Source organism: Rhinoraja longicauda, chromosome 17 (assembly GCF_053455715.1).
Source record: "Rhinoraja longicauda isolate Sanriku21f chromosome 17, sRhiLon1.1, whole genome shotgun sequence".
Lineage (NCBI taxonomy): Eukaryota > Metazoa > Chordata > Chondrichthyes > Rajiformes > Arhynchobatidae > Rhinoraja > Rhinoraja longicauda.
The window spans coordinates 19,470,802-19,496,052 of NC_135969.1; the positions used below are offsets into that span (position 1 = coordinate 19,470,802).

The following is a 25,251-nucleotide window of genomic DNA, read 5'->3' on the forward strand; positions in this document are numbered from 1 at the left end:
TCTTTGATTCTATGGATGCTTGCCTGGATTGGAAACATAGAAAATAGGTGCAGGTGTAGGCCATTCGGCCCTTCCAGCCAGCACCACCATTCAATATGATCATGTCTGATCATCCAAAATCATTACCCCGTTCCTGCCTTTTCCCTATATCCCTTGATTCCATTAGCCCTAAGAGCTAAATCTAACTCTCTCTTGAAAATTAGAGGGTATTGGCTAGAAGAAGAGGTTGGACAAACTTGGATTTTTTTGTGGGAGGCTGAGGGGAGACTTGATAGAAGTATACTAAATTATGAAAGGCATAGGTAGGGAAGACAGTCAGAACTTTTTTTCCCCAGGAATGACAATGTCAAATACTAGAGGGCATAGCTTTAAGGCGAATGTTCAGGAGAACAGTATCAGCAGTTCTTGTTGTCTCCATTGAGTTGACCTTCGTCAACATGGCCAGCCGGCGCGACGCTCGGGTGTTTCCGTCAATCGGATCACGTGGATTCTACGGGACTCGGGTTTTTCCGCGCCCTGGGAGCGCGGGTGGTGGTTGGCTGGCGACTGGCGCGACCCTCGAGTCTTTCCGTCAATAGGATCACGTGGCCATACTAGACTCGGGTTTTTCCGCGGCAGCGGTTCAAATGAGTTACGACCGTTGTGACGCTCGTGTGCTTCCGTCTATCGGAACACGTAATCTCCCGCAGATTCGGGTATTTCCGAGGTAGAGGTATCAGGTGGTAGGAAACGCAGGCTCTGATTGGTCAGAAGCCTGCACGACGCTCGGGCATTTCCGTAGACCAAATCACGTGATCTGTCGCAACCTCGGGATTTTTCGCGGCAGGGGTCAGGTGGTGTGGAGCGCGGGCGGTGATTGGCTGCCGGTCGACACCCCACCCCCGCCCCCGCCGTTGCCTGGCGCTGACGTGTCTTTCGGGCCCTGACGCGGCAACGAAGCGACATCTTCCTGACTCCAGAGGCCGGCAGACAAGCCCAGTGCCCAGAGGCCGTGACCCGCTCTCTTCCCCACATCGCACGAACTCCGGTTCGCTACCACACCCGGCCATCATGGGCAGTAAGTAGTGGGGAACCAGAGGCCTAGCAGACCCCGACCAAGCCTGGGACTCGCGTGATTAGTGACCCGAGACTCCGGGCCCGGACTGAAGGGTGCTTCCGCAGGCTGGGTTTGATAGGCTCTCTCTTTGCCTTTGCTGGGTTAGATGACGTGGTTCAACTGGGAACGTAATGGGACTGGGGTGGCGGCGGAAATAGTAAATATTATCGATAAAACTAATTCAAAGCCTAGAGCCACGTCCTTGAGACTGGGAAATGTCGCCCACCCCCAGCCTGTCCTGAACTTTCAGGTTCCCGGGGCCACAAATGCAGACAGGAGGGGTTGGTGGTGATAGGGGGGAGAGAGGTATAGGGGTTAAGTGCCACGTAGCCCATTTTAGTGATGACGGATCCTTAAAGTGCAGTAACAAGGTCTACTTGGACCCCTCCCCTAAATTCCCACATCCTCAGTATATACAAGAAAATAACTCCAGATGCTGGTACAAATCGATTTATTCACAAAATGCTGGAGTAACTCAGCCGGTCAGGCAGCATCTCGGGAGAGAAGGAATGGGTGACGTTTCGGGTCGAGACCCTTCTTCAGACTGGCTTTCAGATCATAGAACATTCCAGCACAGGAACGGATTCTTTGGCCCACAATGTATGTGCCAAACTTGATGGCAAGACAAAGTAATCTCTGCCTGCACGATCCATATCCTTCTATTCCCTACACCTATCCACATGCCTATCTAAAAGCCTGTTTAGTGCCACTGTCCTATCTGCCTTCACCACCACCCCTGGCAGTGTGTTCCAGGCACCCATCACCCTCTATAAAAAAAACACTTGCCCTGCTCATCTCCTTAAACTTTGCTGCTATTCTTACCTTAAAGTTATGTCCTGACATTTTCACCCTGGGGAGAAAGGTTCTGACTGCCTACTGTGTCTGTGCCTCTTAAATTTATATACTTCTATCAGGTCTTCCCATGCTGTCTAGTGAAAATAATCCAAATCTGTCCAACAGGTCCCTGTAGCTAATACCATTAATCCAGGTGGCATTCTGGTAAACCTCTTATGCACCCTTTTCATACCCTTGACCCCTTTGATGTCTCACTACAAGATATTAATCCCAATTCAAAAGTCTGCACTAATGAGACTGCAGCATTGAATTTTTAATTTAGAGTTTGTGTATGATTTTGAGCTCTCAACCTTCTAATAAATGAGAGTATTGCCACTATTGATTACTCGCGGAGCCATGAGCTGTCACATGAGAAAGTAGTCTTTTAATTAGATCAATTTTCTTTTAAATCCAGAGAAGTTAAGAAATATGCTGTTAAAAGTCATAGATTTTCAGGGAATTTGACTTGAAGGATAATTTGATTGTCTATTAATTCAATTAATTCCCTTGCTTATTATTTTCAGAAACCTTTTTCCTGAGAGGAGTGTTAAAATGCTGACAGTAGCTGAGATTTGTGTGAAACTATGCATGTGTGAAGATTCTGAAGTAGTTTCATTTTCTTTGTGATGATAAATACTGACAGTTTAACTGTTATTACAGCTGCAAAATCTCACATTTATTTTACACTTTCATCCCTGTATTTTGATATTTGCTGGTCAAGGTTAAACAATTAGTTTGGATTTTAGTAAAATAGTGAACAAGTGTGCAACTTTGTCTACTGTAAAATAGTGGTGTGACACTAATCCTTTGCTTCATGACACAGTTGAAGTCTAGATAGCAACTGCACTGGCAATCAATTATTGTTTGCACTGTATATGTATATATGTGGTTTGTGCAGTTGTGGCCTTTTGTGAATGTTGGCTTCATTCAGACATTAACGTTGAGTGTAAAATTGTGAAACATTACCTCTCCTGTTTTGGAATGTAGTGTGACATCCCTTACACTCCTTAAATGTAATCTGTGACGTGAAGCCCTGAGGCAGACAGAGCTGAACACTATAAAGGCTCTGAGGACCATACTTAATACTTTTCTCTGGCTGTCTCAGAGCTTGTGTGTAAAAATCCAAATGTATTTTGTGGCATAAGATCAATTTTGGTAAGGTTTGTCATTGGGCACAAAATTATGGTCCCTCGTATTTCATGTAGGTGCCTTAATCCAGGCTTTAGCGGAAGCTTTGTCTCATCTTGAAGAGAATTTTTATTTCTCGTGCTTGTTATCTGGGTTCATATGAATCATGCTATTGGGACAACATGAATGTTAATGACCAGATTTTGTGGGGGAATATTGGATGTTAAAATATCAAATATTTCATGCCACCTGTGTGGATTGTAGATTTGCAAACTATCCAGTCTCTTTTCTGTCTATTTATTTCTGGCCTTTGTCCAACTATCTGCCTATCAGTCTGTAGAAGGGTTTCAGCCCAAAATGTCACCTATTCATATTCTCCAGAGATGCTGCCTGACCCGCCAAGTTATTTCTGCTCTGTCTTTTATACATCAGCACCTGCAGTTCCTTGTTTTTTACAAACTATCCTTAACAGCCAGTATACTTGAAGATCTATCACTGGAAGTATTGAACACTTTTTGCATTAACATGATGCACCAGTGGTAAATTGAGATGAAGCTGTGTCCTGACATTTATTATTGGAATGTTATAACAGTGCTAACTATGACAATAAGCTATCTGTTATGAAACCACTTGTACAATTAAAGTAGTACACGAACCAGTGATAACAAGAAGGTAACATCCTGGTACATCCAGCGTAGCTGTGTGTTTATAAAACCAGGTGCTTCACTGTTTGCCTGTGCTACAAAAATCCTTCTCCCACATCCTCGGGTCATTAGAGTCTGGAAAATCACTATGACATTAATGCTGGCTCATTATAGTGCATAACGATTTGTGTTTTTTAAAAAACGACATCCCATCCAATTCTATATTTAGATCATCTTTAGGAGTGGCTTCATGTAATCTTTAAGCCATTTATTGAATTAATTTGTCATAAATAAATACAATCTCTTATCCAAAAATAAATATAAATCTGTATCAAATTCTACCCAATTCTCTGGTTTTCTAAAGTGTAACATAGAAACATAGAAAATAGGTGCAGGAGGAGGCCATTTGGCCCTTTGAGCCAGCACTGTGATCATGGCTGATCATCTACAATCAGTAACCTGTGCCTGCCTTCTCCCCATAATCCCTTGATTCCATTAACCCCTAGAGCTCTATCTAACTCTCTTTTAAATTCATCCAGTGAATTGGCCTCCAATGCCTTCTGTGGCAGAATTCCACAAATTCACAACTCTCTGGGTGAAAAAGTTCCTTCTCATCTCAGTTTTAAATGGCCTCCCCTTTATTCTTAGGCTGTAGCCCCTGGTTCTGGACTCCCCCAACATTGGGAAAATTTTTCCTGCATCTAGGTTGTCTAGTCCTTTTATGATTTTATACGTCTCTATAAGATCCCCTCTCATCCTTCTAAACGCCAGTGAATACAAGCCTAGTCTTTCCAATCTTTCCTCATATGACAGTCCCTCCATCCCAGAAATTAACCTCGTGAACCTACGCTGCACTGCCTCAATAGCAAGGACGTCCTCCCTCAAATTAGGAGACCAAAACTGCACACAATACTCCAGATGTGGTCTCACCAAGGCCCTATACAACTGCAGAATGACTTCTTTGCTCCTGTACTCAAATCCTCTCGTTATGAAGGCCAACATGCCATTAACTTTCTTCACTGCCTGCTGTACAGACTTTATTCAGCGGTTCTTGGATAATCAATCCTTTTCTGGACACTAGGTAATTGGCTGTTTGCTGTGCTGTAAATACTTTATAGTCTTAAGACCTCCCAGATGTTTGCTTCTAACCTTTAAGTATTCATCAACACATGGAGATATAAAAATAATGCAGTATACAATCTGAGCCTTTGTCCAAATTCATTGATAAAACAAATTTTATATGTGGAGAAAATAGATGGTGACGTTTTGGGTTTTATGTTGTTAAAAACAGCAAAGGCTCGATGGATTCAGGAAACCAGGCATCCGTTATGTAGAGTATAATGGTTAACATTTTGAGTCAAGTCCGGTTGATGGGATGGAGCATTTTCTATTCTGATTTTGGATTTCCAGCTGTGTAGTTTTTGCACGATGTTGTCCCGGGACTACAGTAGTTAGTAACACCCCCAAAACTGGATTTATTAACACGCAGGAAGATCAATACAAAATGGTCGTAGTTCCAGTTGGCAAATAGTTCAAGTAAGAATTTCATTGTTCTATCTGGGACATATGAAAATAAAACAGTCTCTTGGCCATTGCAAATTCAACACTCAGAGGTTAATTTTGGAAGCATCATTCTTCCATGAGGCAGTGGACTGAAAACATTAGTAGGACAGGAAGGGGAATTTTCTTTTGAAGCATGGGTTTTGCAAATTAAAAGTGTGTTATCTGTAATTCGAAATATCAGTAGGGCCACATCCTGGGGGTTATTGGCAGCTGTTTCTGTTTTCCACACTTGACAAACTAATGTCATTGTATTTCTTTTCCAGTAAAATTCCTTGAAGTTATCAAACCGTTCTGTGCTGTGTTACCAGAAATCCAGAAACCAGAAAGAAAGGTAAATTCATCAACTGTTGCCTCAGACTGTTCATCTATATACTAAAACTTTTGTTTGTTTGTTCCTGAACTACAGCCAAAACGGTACACGAGAGCGTGACAATTTTAGGCCCATCTCACTCACCGTCGTCCCTTTGGTGCAAATGGAAATCGGTGTTATATTTTTTAAGTTATTCACATTTTAAAGTTTAAACCTATCTCCTCGGGAGGAGGGGGTTTGAGGGAGGGAGGGGGGATGGAGTGAGGGGGGGGAGGATGGAGGATAAAAGGGTTGGAGTGGGGGGGAGGAGGGGGGTTGAGGGGGGAAGGGGAGAGGAACGGGGAGGGGAGGAGGAGATGGTGCTGCACCAATGCAGGAGAGGTTTGGACCCAACTGGTCCACTTGGTCTAGTATACTCAGAAAAGCTGCATGGCAGAAATATATTGTATTTATATAATCCCTGGTTATCCAGGGATCCCTGGTTCTTTATGTCCTATCATGTGCTGGCTATAAATCTAGCACTAATTAATGAACTAAAAAGAAAAGTTTGATTTAGTTGAGAAAAATGGCAAGAGCTTCTGTTCAAGTAATGTTATTTATAAAAAGCGGGCTTGGTTAAATCCTTCAGCCAAGGCTACTATACCTCTAAGACTGCACAGCTTTCTCAAAGCCATTTTATTAGGTTTGCTAAACTAAGCATCCCTCTGAGCTATGCTACCTTCTTGGAATGTTTTTTCAAAGTTAGTAGGCAGTCTCATTCTTAAAACATTTGTCTCCCTAAAATTTTGAATGATGGTTAGTGTAAGTAGTAGTGATACACGATTGAAAAGTCTGTTAATTCTGTTCATTGATACCTTTGCCTAACCTTCGCTTGCATTAATTGTCTCTGAGGATAATGCTGGAAAATCTATTTGGTGATTTGATTTTGCAGAGAAAACATACTTAGCCAATTAAAAGTCTCCTAAAAAGAGTCTGAAGGAGTGTCCCAAACCAAAACATCACCTATCCATGTTCTTCGGAAATGCTAACTGATCTGAGTTACCCCAGCATTTTGTCTTTTTCTGAAAAGAGTTGTATGACTTGTATAATGGTTACTCCAGCTGGTTTGCATCGATACATGCTCAAAACGACCATTTTAATGCAGCAAATTATTTAGCAAGTAAAATTAGCAGTATGTTTTTTGAGAGTAATCTTCCTCTGACTTCAAGTTCTGCTCCAACAAGAATGGCTAGATATCGGGTCCTAATTTTTCTACAGTTATAGAGATTTACAGCAAAAAATAACCCCTTTGTCCCAATCTGTCCATACTGACCGAAGTGCATTCCTGAGCTGATGCATTGAGACCATTTCCCTCAAAACCATTCTTATACCGATTCCTGTCCAAATATCCTTTTAAATGTTGAAATTGTACCCACCTCTACCACTTTCTCTGGCATCTTTCATCTACCCACCACCGTGTGGCAAAACTTTTGCCTCAGTCCTCTCTCTTCTCTTTTCACCTTAAACTTCAATGATCTTGTTTTAGATTCTCCCTACACTGGAGGGAAAAAAAGACTGTACCTATCCACCTTATTTTGTAAACCTGAAAAACAAGCTTCTTTTCTCCATAGATGCTACCTGATCCACTGAGCTACTCCAGCACTTTGTGTGTATCTCCATTATCAACCTCTGACTCCTTCCACCACGCCAATGTACCTGGACTATCTCTGACATCTCCCTCCCGTTTCTGGACCTCACCATCTCCATCACAGGAGAAAAATTAGTGACGGACATTTATTACAAGCCCACCGACTCGCACAGCTATCTGGACTACACTTCTTCCCACCCGGTCCCCTGCAAAAAGTCTATCCCCTACTCCCAATTCCTCCGTCTACGCCGCATCTGTGCCCGGGATGAGGTGTTTCAGACTAGGGCTTCCGAGATGTCCTCGTTTTTCAGAAAACGGGGCTTCCCCTCCTCCATTATAGATGAGGCTCTCACTAGGGTCTCTTCTACATCCCGCAGCTCCGCTCTTGCTCCCCATCCCCCCACTCGCAACAAGGACAGGATCCCCCTCGTTCTCACCTTCCACCCCACCAGCCAGCGGATCCAACATATCATCCACCAACATTTCCGTCACCTACAACAGGACCCCACCACTGGCCATATCTTCCCATCCCCTCCCCTCTCTGCATTCCGCAGAGACCGTTCCCTCCGCAACTCCCTGGTCCACTCGTCCCTTCCTACCCAAACCACCCTAACCCCGGGCACTTTCCCTTGCAACCGCACGAGATGCAACACCTGTCCCTTTACCTCCCCCCTCAACTCCATCAAAGGACCCAAACATTCTTTCCAGGTGAGACAGAGGTTCACCTGCACCTCCTCCAACCTCATCTATTGCATCCGCTGCTCTAGATGTCAACTCATCTATATCGGCGAAACCAAGCGCAGGCTCGGCGATCGCTTCGCTGAACACCTGCGCTCGGTCCGCATTAACGCCACTGATCTCCCGGTGGCCCAGCACTTCAACTCCCCCTCCCATTCCCAGTCTGACCTCTCTGTCATGGGCCTCCTCCAGTGCCATAGTGAGGCCCGCCGGAAATTGGAGGAGCAGCACCTCATATTTCGCCTGGGCAGTTTGCGGCCCGGTGGTATGAACGTCGACTTCTCCAACTTCAGATAGCTCCTCTGTCCCTCCCTTCCCCTCCTCCTTCCCAGATCTCCCTCTATCTTCCTGTCTCCACCTATATCCTTCCTTTGTCCCACCCCCGACATCAGTCTGAAGAAGGGTCTCGACCCGAAACGTCACCCATTCCTTCTCTCCCGAGATGCTGCCTGACCTGCTGAGTTACTCCAGCATTTTGTGAATACGCCAATGTTAGAGTCATACTGCATGGAAACATGCCCTTGGGGCCCAACCTACCCATGCCAATCAAGATGCACCATCTACGCTAATCCCACCTGCCCACATTTGGCCTATATTCCTATAAATCTTTCCTATCCATGTACCTGTCCAGGTATCTTTTAATATTGTATCCATTTGACTGAATGCCATATGATCGCATTTTTTGGACCAATCTACCATTTGGAACTTGTCAGAATCTTTGCTAAAATTTATGTTGACAACATCTATCCCTGCCCTCATCAGTCATCTTGTTCACCAACTTTAAAATAACTCAATTGGGAGTCTTTTACTCTATACACAAAGCCTTGCTGACTATCCATAATTAATCCTTGCCTTTCCAAATGCAAGCGGGGATCCTATTTCAAAGTCCCCACCAGTAACTTTCCCATTTGTGTTGGGCTGATTGATCTACAGTTCCCTGGCAAGACTTGCAGCCACTTGTCATTAATGGCACAACATTAGCCATTCTCTCGTCTTTTAGTACCGCATCTGGCTGAGGAAGGTGAAAAAGTATCTGCCAGGGCCCCAGCAATTACCTCCATTGCTTCCCACAATGTCCTAGGATACATAGCCAGGCCCAAAGGATTTATTTACCTTTGTATTTCAAGACTGCCGGCACCTCTTTTGTAAAATCAAACCAACACTTGGGCTGGGGGCAATGCAAGCCTTGTTTCAAGCCTTGTTCCATTAGGGGTGATCGCAATTTAATGTATCTCATGCTGCACCGAATCGGGCCCTTTGGCCCAACTTGCCCATGTCTACCAAGATGCCCCATCTACGCTAGTCCCACCTGCCAGCGTTTGGCCCATAAAACAATTCTCGTTAGTGTAAGGATCAGCCCAGATTTTATTGCTGAACATTAGTTCTTTGCTTTCTGGAGCAAGAAATTTGGATACGTGGATGTTTGCTTTTATAGGCCTCCTGTGTGCTATTTTTATATGTCTTGTTTCATGTATACTTTGGGATATGCATAATTGGTAAATCATAACACTTGGAGATTGCAATTTTGCATCACAGGTGAAGCAATAATATAAACAGTGGCAGTTTGATTTTATACAGGGTGGTGGGTACTTTGAATGAGCTGCCAGGGATGGTGGAGGAGGCAGATATGAGAGTGGCATTTAAGATGGATAGGCACATGGATATAGAGGGGTATGGATTGTGTGCAAGCAGAAGGGAATAGCCTACCCTGGCATCATGTTCAGCACAGGCGTTGTGGGCCAATGTGTCTGTTCCTGTGGTGTACCCTCTGTGCATAGTTTGAACAAATGGAAATCATATTTATGTAGTCAAGGCAAGCCAGTCTTTAAAAAAAAGGTGTGCCAAGTTTGCTCTGCTATTCTAAGGAGGAAATAAATTGTTTCCAGCTGGATACCATGGAGCCTTGCATATGCTTGCTTTCATGTCTGAACAGTTACAGCATGCTTGGAGTAAAACCGGGATATTGTGATCTGGGGCTACCAGCACTCCTGATAACAATCCAGATGGATATTGCTGATTTCAACCGAATATACTGTTGGCCACCGTTTGGCCCCTGGGTTTGATTTGTCGAGAAGCATAATCTCATTGTTGCGACCTATTTTAAGTGGATGCTGGTTTATGACAATGTGAAGTTGTTAACAAAAATTTGATCTGTTGTATGTTTCTCACTTTAAGAAAGGAAGTTAGTTTTGGTGTGATGGGGTTGGGAGCAGAGAGACCTTGGTACTTAAGTAATAATGTGATGATGGTTCTTTTAATGCAACTAACCATTGCCTTTCTCGAACAACGGTAGATTATCCAATGCTTATTGTCATCGTAAATAGTTTCCCTTCTCCGATTCTGCCAGCAAATGTAGGTCAAAATTGCCGTGAAATGGTTTCCTGATTTGTCCTGCCAATAGCAATCAATGTTTAATGCGCCTCCAGTTTAACGCTCTTACTTTAGCAGACATCTTTTCTCTGTCGTGTAACTATGGATTAATGATTGAGGCTTCTTTGTGTGTGAGATATTTAAGTGCAAGTTAATGCAAATTTGGGAGCATTATTGATGTTTAATGATGAGATGGGTGGAGAGGAGTCTTTTGTGGGGAGCAGATTCTAAGGTGAGGGTATCAGAGCCTGGCCATTTGAGAGGGAAGCAGGAAATTTCTAAAAATGAAGAGTGTTAATATTGAAAATTTACCTAAAGGACAAGAGGACAGTGATGCAGTGGGTAGAGCTACTGCTGTGCAGCACTCTATCAGGATTCCATCCTGACTTCGAGTGCTGTCTGTGCAAAGTTTGCACGTTCACTCTGTGATGCATGGGTTTCTTCTGGGTCCTCCAGTTTCCTCCCACATCCCAAAGACATGTGGGTTAATTGACCCTCTGTAAATTGTCCCTAGTTTGTAGTGAGTGGATGCGAAAGTGGGGTAGCATAGAAATAGCGTGAGCGGGTGGTCAATGGTCGGTGTGGATTTGTTGGGCTGAAGGGCCTGTTTCCATGCTGTGTCTTTATACTAGCAGTGATATGTGATGTTAAAATAGGCAACGACCATGAACTGATTGGATGTGGCGTAGACTCAGGGATTTGAGTGAGCTGTTGATGTTCTGATAAATAGCATGCTGTCATCTGACTTGTTGATGTTTCAATTTTCTAATTATTTATTACAGATTCAGTTCAGGGAAAAAGTATTATGGACAGCCATCACGCTTTTCATCTTCTTGGTCTGTTGCCAGGTCAGTACCTTTACAACTATATTGCACTCAATTCTTCATGCAGCCAAACATCTGGCTTGCAAAAAATAAAAATGCTGTAACGCTACAGAGTTGCTGGCTTAATGTACAAATCTGGGGAAAGGATGTAATTGAAATCCTGGACTAATAACCTAGGTTCTTGGATTCACCATCCAAAGATATATTCAAATTCCTGCCTGTGTCTGAAATTTAACTTCAGTTCCTGTGGAATTTGGAAAAAGAAACTTGTCTTAATAAAGATGACCAGAACACAGTACTGGATTTGTGTGAAGATGTGAGGGTGGAGGGTGAAAGAGGGGGGACAAAATGGAAATGGGGGGGTGTTGGGTGGAAAATCAGTGTAGCAAGGAGGGGAATGAAGCAGGGTGACAGTAGAGGAACATTGGAGGCTCACCAGGATTAGGATGGGGGGGGGGGGGTGGGGGGCACAGGAAGAAGGTGAGGTGTGGGGGGTGATGTTTGTGAAGAGAATGTTGACTTGGACTCACTGAAGCAGCCTGGCTTTGATTTAGTGATTTTTATTTTGTTTCAAACTTGCCTTTGATTTGATTTGAGTATTATCAGATTGACAATTACTTACAAGAGGTTTTGTTTTTAAACCGTTTCTAGATTCCTTTATTTGGCATCATGTCATCGGACTCTGCAGATCCTTTCTACTGGATGAGAGTTATCCTAGCTTCCAACAGAGGTAATGAGGTTTATTTTAGATTGGGTTCTGTGACACCAGTTAGGAATAGCACTTGTTGAAGTTTCTCTAGCGGCACATGTTCCCCATCTTCCCTTCACATGGTGTGTTAGACCTGCTGTTGCATGTGAACCTTTGACTGTGGCCAGTCTTTAGAAGAGAACTATTATCATTCTGCCTCTCCTAGGCCAGTATGTCTGGACTTGAGAGTTTTCCATGAAGTCCAGTACGAACTGAGTGAAGCCAACCAATTGTTGGAGATAGACATAAAGGGCTGGAGTAACTCAGCGGGTCAGGCAGCATCTCTGGTGAAAAAGGGTAGGTGACGGTTCGGGTCAGGAGCCTTCTCCAGACTGGTCACTTATCCATGTTCTTCAGAGATGCTGCGTGACCCACTGAGATACTCCAACGCTGTATCTATTGTATAAACCAGCATCTGTAGTTCTTTGTCTTTACAATTATGGTTGGACTCGAGTTCAGTTTTTCAGTAGTAAGCTGCTGATCCTCTGATTTCTATGGTCTCTACAAGAGCCTTTTTTTGTTAATTACATCATGTATTGGAATTAGTTTTCAGTTCCAATTATTTGAATTTTTCAGGTACACACATTTTTAATGTTGTATTGCCATCTTGCTTTTCCTTATGACCATAACACAGCAGCAGAATCAGGCCATTTGGCCCATCGCACCTGTTCCGCCATTCGATCATGGCTGATATATTTTCCCCTGTCAGCCCCATTCTCCTGCATTCTCCCCATAACCGTTGAAGCCCTTACTACTCAAGTGCCTATCAATCTCCACTTTAGGAATAATAATCTAATATTTTCTGCAGCCTATGGTTCCTTCAGGATTGAATCATGAATTTTGTGTGCTCTTTCTGGGAAGTGAGGCTCAGGCCCCACGACTTTGTGGTTCAGAGAATAAAATTGTTAATAAAATAAAGCTGACTTACAAGCTGTGTAAAGTGCCAAGTTCCTTGTCTATTATAATAAAGAAGGCAGAAAGATTGCGGGAACTGTGCGGGTCGGTCGGGGACGAGCTGTCTGTCCGTGGGCGTGGGGAAGAGAGTGGAAGTTTTGTTGCCTCCGTCACAGTGAGGGGGTGTTTGGAGTCACTGTGATGGACGTTATGTGTTGGGGTCATGTGTCTTGTGTTCTTTTTTGTGTGTGACTGCTATGTAGTTTCGTTCGGTACCTTGGTACCGAATGACAAATAAAGCTCTGTTGAACTGTTGTTGAACTGTTGAACTAAAGACGTGTCTTTCTTTTGAATCCAGGTACATTGATGGAGTTGGGTATCTCGCCAATTGTCACCTCTGGTCTCATCATGCAGCTTCTGGCAGGTGCAAAGATCATCGAAGTTGGTGACACCCCCAAAGATCGCGCTCTCTTTAATGGAGCACAAAAACGTACGTCTCGGGGAGCATGTTGACATTGTATGAATTTATAGTCATAGTGTCAAAACAGGCCTTTTGACCCAACTTGCCCACACCGACCAATATGTCCCGTCTACACTCGTTCCACCTGCCTGTGTTGTGATACTACCTGCCTCAACTACCTCCTCCGGCAGCTCATTCCGTACACCCACCATCCTCTGTGTGGAAAATGTTACCCCTCAGGTTCCTATCAAAGACGTACTGGTATGTAGGTTAATTGGCTGGGTAAATGTAAAAATTGTCCCTAGTGGGTGTTGGATAGTGTTAATGTACGGGGATCGTTGGGCGGCGCGGACTTGGAGGGCCGAAAAGGCCTGTTTCCGGCTGTATATATATGATATGATATGATACATCCTCTGGTTGAATTTCTCATTCTGAGCATGAATTTCCATTTGGATTTCTTGATAATTACTTAAACTGCACAATTATCACAAAGTACAAACCAGTTTGGTGTCCTTTTTGGAGAATCCTTTCAAAATCTATCACTTCACATTTTGACCTATTTACAGAGAATATAGTTGCGGTAGTTTTGTCATTTGGATTAACTTAGCTGGTACAGTCTATTTCTGTCTTACCATTGTGGGGGGGGGGGGGGGGGGGGGGAATAGGGAGGAAAGCGTTGTCCCCCAGAAAATAATCTGTGACACAAAGGCACATTGTGAATGCTTAGTTTAGAGATACAGCGTGGAAACGAGCCCACCGTCCGCTGAATACATACCGACCATCGATCGCCCATTCGCACTAGTCCTAGGTTATCCCACTTTCTCATCCACTCCCGACACACTAGGGGCAATTTACAGAGGGCCAATTAACCCACAAACCCACACATCTTTGCAATGTTGAGGAAACCCACACGGTCACAGGGAGAACGTGCACACTCCGCACACAGACAGCTCCTATGTCGGGATCAAATCGGGTCTCTGGCACTTGTGACGCAGCAGCTCGCAGCCTGTTCTGTTTATTTTAAAGATTGCTGCAATATTTGTGAATAAATGATAATTGTGTATTGAAGAAAATACCTTGGACAAGCCAACAAATTACTTGGCTCGGGTTAGATTAATTGTCTGTAAATATCTAGAGGTTAGGGCAAACTTCAATCAATCCAGTGTAATTTTGAAGCCTATTTATTTAGTTTTTGTATGGGTTGAGACCCTTCACTAGTTAAAAGATGTATAAATACATGCTGTTAAGGCCTTCGCTCAAGATCTGCATTGTTTCTCTTTTGCTCTGCAGTTTTTGGTATGATCATTACCATCGGACAAGCCATTGTATACGTCATGACTGGGATGTACGGAGATCCATCGGAAATGGGAGCAGGCATCTGTCTCCTGATCATTATTCAAGTGAGGACACTGGGTGTTGTGATGAGAAGGGTGGAAGTGGGTGTTTAAATATTAGGAATCGTCAAGGCATAAAGGCTGGTGAGCTGGTGCTGGGATTAGTAAAAGACCTGGATAAAGTGGAGGTGGAGAGGATGTTTCCACTAGTGGGAGAGACTAGGAGCAGCGGGCACAGCCTCAGAATAAAAAGACATACCTTTAGCAAGGAAATTACGTTGAATTTCTTTAGTCAGAGGATGATAAATTTGTGGAATTCATTGCCACAGACGGCTGAAGCAGCCAAGTCAGTGGGTATTTAAAAGCGAAGATTAACAGGTTCTTGGGGTAAGGGGGAAAAATAGATCAGCCATGTTTGAATGACGGAGTAGACTTAATGGGCTGAATGGCCTAATTCTGCTCTGACTTGTGAACCGTACTAATATAAGTGGGTGCTTGGTGGTGGACAAGGACATACGTGCCTCTGTGATAATCATTGTTGGTCTTTAGGATGGTTATTGTTGATAAATTCTGGACAACTAAATTCGACATGTACATGCACAGTTCCAACCCCATTTTTGCAATTTGCTTTGTATTATGAATTTGTGTGTGGGATATTCGCCTAGATAATTAACTGGTGCAATTCATCATTTTTTCCATTGGACCACCAATTAGTTACCCCAAGGAGCCTTTGGTAGAACATTGTTATACTGGAAGAATTTGTTCAGTGAAAACTTAAACATATGGTAACAGAGTTAAACAGAGCGGTAACAGGCTGCTCGGCCCAATTCTTCCATGCTTCCACATGCCTCAGCCAAGCAAGTCCCACCTGCCTGATTCTGGCCCATATCTCTCCAAACCTTTCATAGGTTCATTCCATATGCCTACCACCATCTCTTTGGAAAAAAAATCCTCTGAATAGTGCTCTAAATTTTCGTTAAGCTACCCTCATGTTAGGTAGAAGAGACATAATACTACATTTTTCATGCATGTAGATTTTTTTGGGTGGGGGGGGAGGATTAGCTTTACACTGGAAAATGGAACCATCTTGGTTCCTGACAAATTGTTCCTGACAAGCTGCACTCCTTTCGTGTAGAGTTTTACCAAACTGACGGAGTTTACAAACTTTTTTTAAACAGCTATTTGTTGCTGGTCTGATTGTCCTGCTCTTGGATGAACTGCTGCAGAAAGGATATGGCCTTGGATCTGGTATTTCTCTCTTCATCGCCACAAACATCTGCGAGACCATTGTATGGAAGGCATTCAGTCCTACTACAGTGAACACCGGTAGAGGTAGGTCACGTGATCCTTTATAAGACAACACAACCAATCTCAGCCGAGTGAAGGGTCATTACTCACAACTAATAGTGCCGTGCTCATGGTCACGTGTTTAATTGTCAGAGGTGCCGACAAAGGAACAATTAGATTCTTGCAACAGCATTCTGGGTTGTAAACACCGTACTCGTAGATAATATGCAATATACAAAAATTCAATAAAGTAATGACCTCAATACTCATCAGGCTACTGAGCGTCTTTCCATAAGCTAGAGTACTGTCCGATTTGCCTCTACCCCATTGCGGGCAATGGACTCTTGTCTATGGAAATGATGCGCTTCAATGCTGAGAACTATATCTTGCACTCTACATTACTCCCTTAATCCTTTATCTGTACACTGGACGGCTCGATTGCAATCTTATATAGTTGTTTCTTTGACTGGATAGCACGCAACAAAAAGCTTTTCACTGTACCCTGGTACACGTGACAACTATTTTGCACCCTATCTCCCCCTTTCCTTCATCTAATGCACGAGTTTTGAAAATTAGTCGGTCTGATGAAGGCTCCCGACCTAAAATGTCACCTATCCATGTTCTACCATCCAGTGATGCTACCTAATCCGTGGAGTTATTTCCAGCACTCGTGTTCTATCACTTGCCCCTGTCATTTTCCAGTTTCCCCTTATTCTATCAGTCTGAAGAAGGGCCCCGATCCAAATTGTTATTGTTATTTCTTCGAGCGATGCTGGCCTGACTTGCTGAGTTCCTCCAGCACTTTGTGTTTTGCCCCTTTTTTCAGTCTGTTCTTAACTGTTTTCTGTTTCCAACAGGGACTGAGTTTGAGGGATCAATCATTGCCCTCTTCCATCTCCTGGCCACGCGACAGGACAAAGTCCGTGCTCTTCGTGAAGCCTTTTACCGTCAGAACCTGCCGAATCTCATGAACCTCATTGCTACCATCTTCGTCTTTGCCGTTGTGATATACTTTCAGGTATGCAAACCAGTGTTGTCAAGATTGACTGATAATCGTTGCCCACAAGAGTTGAGACGGATTGGGGTTCTGTCACTTTATTTGGTGACGTATCTCTGACTTGATTCAGTTTCACGACTTGCACAGTGAAGAAAATGGACTCTTTGCTCCCGCTGTTAATTTTTGCTGGAGATGCACTTTGTTTGCAGGACAGCAATAAACCAGCGCACGTCTTAGAGATGCAAGGTATTCCAGATGCTGGAATCTTGAGCAAAACACACAGTGCTGGAGGGATTTAGCAGGTCGGTCTGAAGGGTTCCTGTCCATTCCCTCCACAGATGCTGCCTGACCCACTGAGTGCCTCCAGCACCTTGTGTTTTACTTAAGTACCGGTCTCGTCAGGTTATAGCAAGGGTCTGTTCCTGAGAACTATTCGTAACCCAAACAGATCGCCTTGGAACTGCGTTCACTAATCGAGTTCCTACACAGCAAAACACAGAACATTGAAAAGTACAGCACAGGAATAGGCCTTTCGGCCCACAATGTCGATGCTGAATATGATGCCAAGACCAACTCATCTACCTGCACTTAACCCATAATTCCTCCATTCCCTGCATGTCCATAGTGCCTATCTAAAAGCCATTTAAACGTCGCTGTCCTATCTGTCTCCACCACCACCCCCCACATTCCAGGCACTGACCACACTGTGAAGCAAAAAAACTTGCCCTGTCCATCTCTTTTGAACTTCACCCCTCTCACATTAAAGCTATGCCGTCTACTCTTTGACATTTCTACCCGGGGGGGGGGGGGGAGGTTCCGACTCTACATTTCTATGCCACATAATTTTATACTTCTAGTGGGTTTCTCCTAAACCTCTAGAAAACAATCCAAGTCTGTCCAATCTCTCGTTGTAGTAAATACCTCCTAAAACAGGCAGAAATCTGGTAACCCTCCTCTGCACCCTTTCCAAAGCCGCGACATCTTTCCTGCAATTGGGCTACCAGAAGGTGCCTGCAGTTTCAGAGTAGCTGAAAAATCCATCCAGCCACTCAAAATGCTCACTGGTATGAATGGGCTGCACATAAGTTCAAGCCGTGGATGATCTGTATCTCGTCTGTGACTGGGCATAGGTTTTATATCATTAATAGTCTCAACATCAAATGAAACTGAATCGGAGTGAATGATCTCTAAATTAACATTTGCAGGGCTTTAGAGTGGATTTGCCGATCAAGTCTGCCCGCTACCGTGGACAGTACAATACCTACCCCATCAAGCTTTTCTACACATCGAATATTCCGATCATCCTCCAGTCTGCTCTGGTCTCCAATCTCTACGTCATCTCCCAGATGTTATCTACAAGATTCAGTGGCAATTTCTTGGTCAATCTACTGGGCACCTGGTCTGTAAGTACAAGTTCTTCAAGATGGTGGGTGGGGGGTAATCATTGTTATAAATAAAGGCATCAGGTGACAGAAAAAGTAAGTCACAGGTTGGTGTGAATGGGCTTGTACTTCTGTTGCCTTGGTAAAACATTGCAAAGTACCTTGAATAGGATGGGGGGATGATTCCGGTTTGATTTAATAACAAGGGTTATTTGTCACATCCTAACTTTGTTGGAAGAACTTCGCAATGCCAATCCAACATTTACTTTTCTACCACATTAGAAGGTACAATGGTGACATTTAAAATAAATTTAGACGGGTAAATGGATAGGAAAGAATTGCAGGCAAAGGGATTGGCTCATGAGCTGTATAAATAGTGTAGATAGTAGTTGTCTTTCAACCAAGGTTAGGGGAATCTACCACTAGAGTGAATGGATTTATAGTAAGGGGAAAGATGGGTGGCTCAGTAGTAGAGCTGCTACCTCACAGTGCTACAGACCCGGGTTCGATCTTAACTATGGGTGCTGTCTGTACGGAGTTTATATGTATTCCCTGTGATCCCGTAGGTTTTCTGCAGCTGCTCCAGTTTTCCTGCAACATTTCAAAGACGTGCAGGTTTGGCGGATAATTGGTTTCTGTAAATTATCCCTAGTGTGTAGGATGTGAAACTGGGATGACATAGGACTATAAACTATAACTATAACTATAAGCTATAAACCTGCACGTCTTGAGATGTGGGAGGAAACTGGAACACCCGGAGGAAACTCACGCAGTCACCGGGAGAACTTGCAAACAGATTATTATCTGAATGGTGTCAAGTTAGGAAATGGGGAAGTACAAAGAGATCTGGGTGTCCTTGTTCGTCAGTCACTTAAAGTAAGCATGCAGGTACAGCAGGCAGTGAAGAAAGCTAATGGCATGTTGGCCTTAATGCAAGAGGAGTTGAGTGTAGGAGCAAAGAGGTCCTGCAGTTGTACAGGGCCCTAGTGAGACCGCACCTGGAGTACTGTGTGCAGTTTTGGTCTCCAAATTTGAGGAAGGACATTCTTGCTATTGAGGGCATGCAGCGTAGATTCACTAGGTTAATTTCCGGAATGGCGGGACTGTCATGTTGAAAGACTGGAGCGACTAGGCTTGTATACAATGGAATTTAGGATGAGAGGGGATCTTATTGAAACATAAGATTATTAAGGGATTGGACACTAGAGGCAGGAAACATGTTCCCAATGTTGGGAGAGTCCAGAACCAGGGGCCACAGTTTAAGAATAAGGGGTGGGCCATTTAGAACGGAGATGAGGAGAAACTTTTTCACACAGAGTTGTAAATCTGTGGAATTCTCTGCCTCAGAAGGCAGTGGAGGCCAATTCTCTGGATGCTTTCAAGAGAGAGTTAAATGATAGTGGAGTCAGGGGGTATGGGGAGAGGGCAGGAACGGGGTACTGATTGTGAATGATCAGCCATGATCACATTGAACGGATGTGCTGGCTCAAAGGGTCGAATGGCCTACTCCTGCACCTATTGTCTATTAATTTCATATGGGCACCACCCAAGGTCAGGATCGATCCTGGATCTTTGGCGCTGTGAGGCAGTGGCTATTCCAGCTGTGCCACTGTGCCGCCTGCTGTGATCTGAAGTGTCTTGTCGTCCCCTCGTTCTTTGCTCTTACGGATATTTTTTCTCCATGTTGAAGGACAACACAGGAGGGGGTCCAGCCCGTGCATACCCGGTCGGTGGTCTGTGCTACTTCCTGTCCCCGCCGGAGTCGTTCGGCTCCGTGCTAGACGACCCCGTGCACGCAGTCATTTACATTGTCTTCATGTTGGGCTCCTGTGCTTTCTTCTCCAAGACCTGGATCGAAGTGTCTGGCTCTTCTGCCAAGGATGTGAGTATCAGAACAGCTGAAACATGCTCTAATCAAGTGAATCATAACTTTGTGACCTTGTGTCACCGCTTTTAATCGAGTGATTTAAAATTATCTGGAATCTGTGTTGCTTTGTGAAAATATTTTAGGCTTGGGTTTATAATTGTCAAATGTACTGAGGTGCAGTGAAGAGCTTTTTTGCATGCTGTCCAGTCAAATCAGATAATACTATATATAAATGCAATCAAACCAAACTAATATAATAGGTCGGTGATGAAAGATTGGGGTGATTGTACTTGGTAGAAGTCTGTCTGCCAGTGTCTGCATGCCTTTATGTGTGTCTTCTCCTCTGGGATCAACGCCAAAAAAAATTGCCTTTATAGTAACTCTTAACAGCCTTGCATGGGTGGCAGGTCTGAAGCCTTCTTTCCAAACTCTACCATCTGAAGCCGAATATTTCTTCAATTGCAGGTTGCTAAACAGCTGAAAGAACAGCAGATGGTGATGAGGGGACACCGTGAGACCTCAATGGTTCATGAGCTTAACAGGTAAATTGTCAGGAATCTGTTTTTTAGTTTGTACCAGGCTTTTTTAAAGGTGTAATCCCTATGACGATTCCTAAAAAAATCCTAAACTGCCTCGCTTCTGTTAAACGGTGACTCGAGTGCAGAGCAAAAACCCGCTGCATTGCCCTCTCCAAAACTAAACTCTCGGCTCTGGTGTTTTGTGAAAGCTCATCTTAGTGCTTGTAGTCCATCATCGCTGACAGTCTGTGGCACCGTTCAGTGTATAGATAAAGGCAAGATAAAGTCCAGTAAAATCCGATTAAAGATAGTTCGAGGGTTTCAATGAGGTAGCTTATAGCTCAGGACTGTTCTCTACTTGATAATAGGATGGTCAGTTGCCTGATAACAGCAGAAAAGAAACTGTCCCTGAATCTGGAGGTATGTGTTTTGCACTTCTGTACCTCTTGCCTGATGGGAGGGGGGGGGGGGAGAAGAGGGTGTGGGTGAGACTAGTCCTTGATTATCCTGGTGGCCTTGCCGAGGCAGCTTGAAGTATAGATGGAGTTCATGGAAGGGAGGTTGGTTTGCGTGATGGCCTGGGCTGTGTCTACAATTTTCTGCAATTTCTTGCAGTCTTTGATGTAGCTGGTGGGTAAAGCCGCTTTAAATTATAATATCTGAGGCTTGTGCTTGAAGTTGAACCTTTCAGCCTGGAAATATTTTGTTGTGATGGGCAGAGTGTAGGTGCAATACAAAAACTGTCTCTTAGAGAGGTCATTAAATAGGAATTGTACAGAACAGGGCCTTCAGCCCACTGTGTCCGTACCAATCTTTATTCCCATCTGCACTTATCACACATGAACAGTGAGAATGAGAACAGTGCGATCCATACCTGCTGTGTAGAAAGGAACTGCAGATGCTGGTTTAAACCAAAGATAGACACAAAAAGCTGGAGTAACTCAGCGGGACAGGCAGCATCTCTGGAGAGAAGGAATGGGTGACGTTTCGGGTCGAGACCCTTCATACCTTCTGCCTGAAGAGGGGTTATGAGCCAAAACATCACCTATTCATTTTCTCCAAGGATGCTGCCTGACCCGCTGAGTTATTCCAGCATTCTGTGTCTACAGTATAAACCATCATCTATAGTTCCTTCCTTCTCCCTCCATCCCATGCCTATTTAAGTATCTGTCTCACACTTCTAAACATAGTAATAGCATCTGATTCCATCATCTGCTCTGGCAACATGTTTCGGATATCAACTACTGTGTTAGAGAGAAAATAAACCCTCAGATCCCCTTTAAAATTCCTTCATCTTAAATCTATGCCCTCTGCTTATTGATGCCCGTACCGTGGCAGACTGTGGCTGGAAGAAACACACCGCCTGTTTTAGACGTAAAAAACATTGCACTTCATTTAATTTAGACTTAATGACTCTCAGACTCCACCTAGGGGGCATTTTATCCAGTGCAGTTTCATTTCAGTGCAGGTGGGTTCTATTTACCAGGCTACATGTGGTTGCTTTAAAGGGTTTTGTCTGTTATTGTGAAAACGTGCATACTTTCAGAAGTGTTTAGAGACACATGAGGCAGCAGGTTCTGAAATCTTGAGAAAAGAAAAAAACTGCTGGAGGAATTCAGCAGGTCAGGTAGCATCTGTGGAGTAAAATGGACAGACAATATTTTGGATGGGAGCACTTCAGTCTTGAGTCCAGTGTTAGGTCTCTGGATCAGGCACAGCAAGGGTTGTCTACAGACTAACCATCCCAGTAGAGGAAGTCCTGAGGCAAAGGGTAATGGTCAAGGTGTGTAAAAAAGAATTGCAGATTCTGGTTAACACTGAAGATAGACTACAAAATGCTGGAGTAACTCAGCGGGTTGGGCAGCTTCTCTAGCGAAAAGGAATGGGTGAGGATTTGGGTTGAGCAGAAACGTCACTTATTCCTTTTCTCAAGATTTGCTGCTGACCCGCTGAGTTACTCCTGCATTTTGTGTCTATCTTCAGTAGTGCTCAAGGGCTATTTTTGTGATTGAAAGTCTGACCAGTGATGTCATTTTTGTGTTTAGTTTTAGAGATATAGAATGGAAACAGGTGCTTTGGCCTATCCATGATGACCATTGATCACCCATACACTCTGATTCTGTTTTACCACTTTCTCATCCATTAGGAGCAATTTTAGAGACCATTTTACCGAAACACCCACGTTACTCCAGAACTTTGTTTTATTTTGTAAGCCAGCATCTGCTGTTCCTTGTTCTTACATTTAAAGCTCTGATATGTGTTTGTTTGATTTATACACAGGTATATTCCCACTGCTGCTGCCTTTGGTGGTCTGTGCATCGGCGCGCTCTCCGTTCTTGCTGACTTTCTGGGTGCCATCGGTTCTGGGACTGGTATATTACTGGCGGTCACCATCATTTACCAGTACTTTGAGATCTTCGTGAAGGAACAGAGTGAAGTGGGAAGCATGGGAGCCTTGCTGTTCTAAGGGCACGGGCATGTCTCCGTTTCCCCCAATGCATTTGCCATCCAAGCCAGAGAAATTTCAGAATTATCACAGCAGAGATCGTCTTAAACCTTTCTCACCCGTTATTACTTTTTATTTTTGTTTTCATCTCGAATTTCGAGGCCGTTGGGTGGTAAAGGGTTAAGTTTTCATCATTTTTGGCACCGTGTGCTGAAAATCAAATTTTGGAACGTGTTTAATTACAGTTAAAAGCACATACGTCCACCATATGATGAGTGTTCTTTGTGTGAGTGCTGCTTTGTTGTGTGGCTTGCATTCATTTCCACCTTTAATTGAAAGGGGTAACAAAAGACGTCTGGGATGATTTTTTTCCCCTCCCCCTCCTTTTTATATATATATATATATGTATATTAAAAACCTCTCCTGATGGTTATTGAATAAGACATCCCAGGATTGATAGACACAAAGTGTTGGAGTAACTCAGCGGGTCAGGCAGCATCTCTGGAGAGCGTGGATAGGTGATGTCTTGGTTCTGGCTCTGGATGTAATAGTCTCAGGAGCTGAACCACTAATTGACCTGGGTGGGGGCAGAGAAATATGTGTTGGGTAGAGATCTAGTGATGTGCTGCTCTCCTGTGACCAAATAATCTGCTGACAATGTATTAGTGTGGAGCAGAAAGTGCTGGAGTAACTCAGTGGGTCAGGCAGCATCTCTGCAGAACATGGGCACGTGACGTTTTTTATCTGTGCTCTTGTACATGGTCCCCATCTAAAACATCACTCCATATCCTCCAGAGATGCTGCCTGACCCACTGAGTTACTCCAGCACTTTGTGTCATAGAGTCGTACAGCACAGCAACAGGCTCTTTGTCCAAACCGACCAAGATGCCCAATCTACTTTGCGTGTTGAATGCAGGATTCCAGTATCTGCAGTTCCTTGGGCCTTCATACCTTGGTGTGTGAGCATAGTGGGTTACCGGCAGACGTGGTGTCATGTTTCAACAGAGTGTAGTCTTTTCCGAGATAAAATATTGGATTGAACATGCAGCAGGTGTTCTGAGTGTGGAAAGGCTTTGTGCGGGAGACCTGAGTAACGGTGTCACAAATATGTATTGGGTGCAGTTTTGGAAGACTGCTCTCCTTGGTTGAGCTTTCCACTCTTGCCTTGCAATGAGCTACAACAAATTGGGTACACCTGTGTACTCGGGAGCCTTTAAAGGCTGATTTCCAGCAGATTTATTGAAAGTATGGATGTTCATTTGCCCGAAGCATCTCCTCATGGGCAGTGTCTTGCACCCACATTTTAAAGTTAAACCCTTATAGATCTGAATTATTGCAATATTTACTGCGTTGTTGGGAAAATCACGGGCTCCCTCCCCTCCTGAAGCAGGTGGCATGGGAATAAGCTGGATATCCCCTTCACATTGGATTGTGTGATGGTGTCTCGTGTGGATGGGCTGCTCACCACCTCTGCCAGCTGACCCAGAGCGGGCACTGGAGTGTGGGATGCTGACAGAACGCATTTGATATTGAGTATGCCCTCCAGGTTTGGCCTTCGGATATAAATTTGCTGCTGCCTCTCGCCTCTTCCTGTACCAATCCATTGATTCTGTGCACAATGCCCATGTCCAGATGAAACTGATGCCCCTCTGCTGTGTTGATATTTCAAAGCATTCTCTCGCTGTGTGTAAAATGTTTCAGGAGTTCTTTCTTTCTCTCGGTTCTCTGTTCCAGTTTGGAATAAATTGAATTTCTATGCATTCCCCCGTGTTCGCCATGACTAAACCACAAAGCAGTGTTTGTTCCCTCCAGAACCTGTTGACTTCAGACTTTATAAATAAAAGCGTTTTGAGAGCGTCTTTCTGATTGATCTTGTACCCAGGTGAATTGATGTGGATACCTGTGCCATCGTTCTGCTCAACAGCTTATCTTTCTACCATCCTACAGTGCTATAACAAGCTAGACACAAAATGCTGTAGTAACTCAGTGGGTCAGGCAGCATCTCTGGAGAAAAATTGGTGGTGTTTTGGGTCGGAACCCCAACAGATTACCTCAGGAAAGGTGTATCCCATAATGGTTCATTGATGGCTGCAGAAGGTGTGATAAGAGGAATACAAGTATGCAAACAGTGGAACTGGTGGGTTGGGGAGAGGTTGAGGGAATGAAATGCTGGGGTTACTTGAA

General features: G+C 44.0%; 1 protein-coding gene across 1 annotated transcript; it reads left to right on the forward strand.

Moving 5' to 3' along the window:
• The first annotated feature begins 893 nt into the window (after window positions 1-893).
• On the forward strand, window positions 894-24,926 carry LOC144601806 (protein transport protein Sec61 subunit alpha-like 1). Its single transcript, XM_078414244.1, has 12 exons — window positions 894-1,057; window positions 5,529-5,596; window positions 11,093-11,158; window positions 11,786-11,864; window positions 13,135-13,266; window positions 14,527-14,636; window positions 15,749-15,902; window positions 16,715-16,875; window positions 18,060-18,257; window positions 19,927-20,118; window positions 20,569-20,645; window positions 22,902-24,926. Exons 1-12 carry the CDS (start codon window positions 1,051-1,053, stop codon window positions 23,086-23,088), a joined length of 1,431 nt encoding a protein of 476 aa, XP_078270370.1. The 5' UTR covers window positions 894-1,050; the 3' UTR covers window positions 23,089-24,926.
• The last annotated feature ends 325 nt before the right edge of the window (window positions 24,927-25,251 follow it).